The sequence below is a fragment of the Microtus ochrogaster genome, linkage group LG2, assembly GCF_000317375.1.
Source record: "Microtus ochrogaster isolate Prairie Vole_2 linkage group LG2, MicOch1.0, whole genome shotgun sequence".
Taxonomy (NCBI): Eukaryota; Metazoa; Chordata; class Mammalia; order Rodentia; family Cricetidae; genus Microtus; species Microtus ochrogaster.
Window position 1 is genome coordinate 21,364,036 of NC_022028.1, and position 1,109 is coordinate 21,365,144.

Consider the following 1,109-nt stretch of genomic DNA (forward strand, 5'->3'; position numbering starts at 1 on the left):
CGGCAATGTATATTTTCTTAATGAAAAATAAGCTTTATTATTTCATATTAGCTATTAATAACAGCTTAATAACTTGTTCACTTGGTTATTTCTTTAAAAACCTAGAACAATAAAAATGTTATAATAATAGGGAAGCCCTAATATATAAATGACTTATGAAACCCATTAGCAGAACTCATCAGCAGTGAAAGCAGAATTAGGAAATGGCCATTCTAGTGATAGTTCTGCCCACATCCTTTCTGAAAGATCTTACAAAGAGCAAACATGTTTAGCTTAAGGTTCTCCCACAGTAAACATAAATCCTAAAAATTTTCTTGAATAAAGGCATATCTTTTGACATCTAAAAAAACAAATTTTCAAGATCACCAATTTTCTTAGCTTAAAATTAGTACACATCTAACAAGTCAAATCTAAGAACTAACATCCCTTTTAGCTTTACACTATTATCCTAAAACAATGATCTTTCTGAATTTCCTTCACTCAAGTCTAAAGCTCCTGAAACAAAATGCGTTTAATGACGGGATAAATGATCATGTAAACTGGTGATCATCACTTGAAGCTCAGTGCCAATGTGGTAGTTATCTCTCACTGTCTTAGAGCAAACTACAGAGCTAGAGCTCAGCTTACCCAGCCAAAGGAAGACTGCCAACACTGGGGTACAACTCTCACTCTACTCCACAGCTGAACACAGAGATACGGGAAATAAGAAACAATTTCGGGTAATGCAGCTTCTCTAAAAATAGGTTTCAGAAATTGTCCACTATTATTAATGTAGTAGATTTAGTGCCTTCATGAGTCTTATTTTTCTAGGCTGTCTAGCAACTAATATAAACACTAACCAGACTCACCTTAGAGTAGCTTACACTCTACAGAAACAGGGGCTAGGATGGCAGGCTATGCAAACGAACAAATCCATGAACTCAAGGGAAGATGACGTACTCACCAGTGGGAGAAAAAAACAAGGACTCACTAGGGCTAAATATACTTTTCACATAAGCATAAACAATTTTCTTTTTTTGGTTTTTAGAGACAGGGTTTCTCTGTGGCTTTAGAGCATGTCCTGGAACTAGCTCTTGTAGACCAGGCTGGTCTTGAACTCACAGAGATCC

General features: G+C 36.0%; 1 protein-coding gene across 1 annotated transcript in view; it reads right to left on the reverse strand.

Moving 5' to 3' along the window:
- Uggt1 (UDP-glucose glycoprotein glucosyltransferase 1) overlaps positions 1-1,109 on the reverse strand; it is a 119,339-nt gene that overhangs the window by 107,988 nt on the left and 10,242 nt on the right. The window contains exon 2 of the mRNA XM_013351007.1: positions 628-664. Within this exon, the coding sequence (XP_013206461.1) occupies positions 628-664 (37 nt within the window). The remainder of the gene's footprint in view (positions 1-627; positions 665-1,109) is intronic.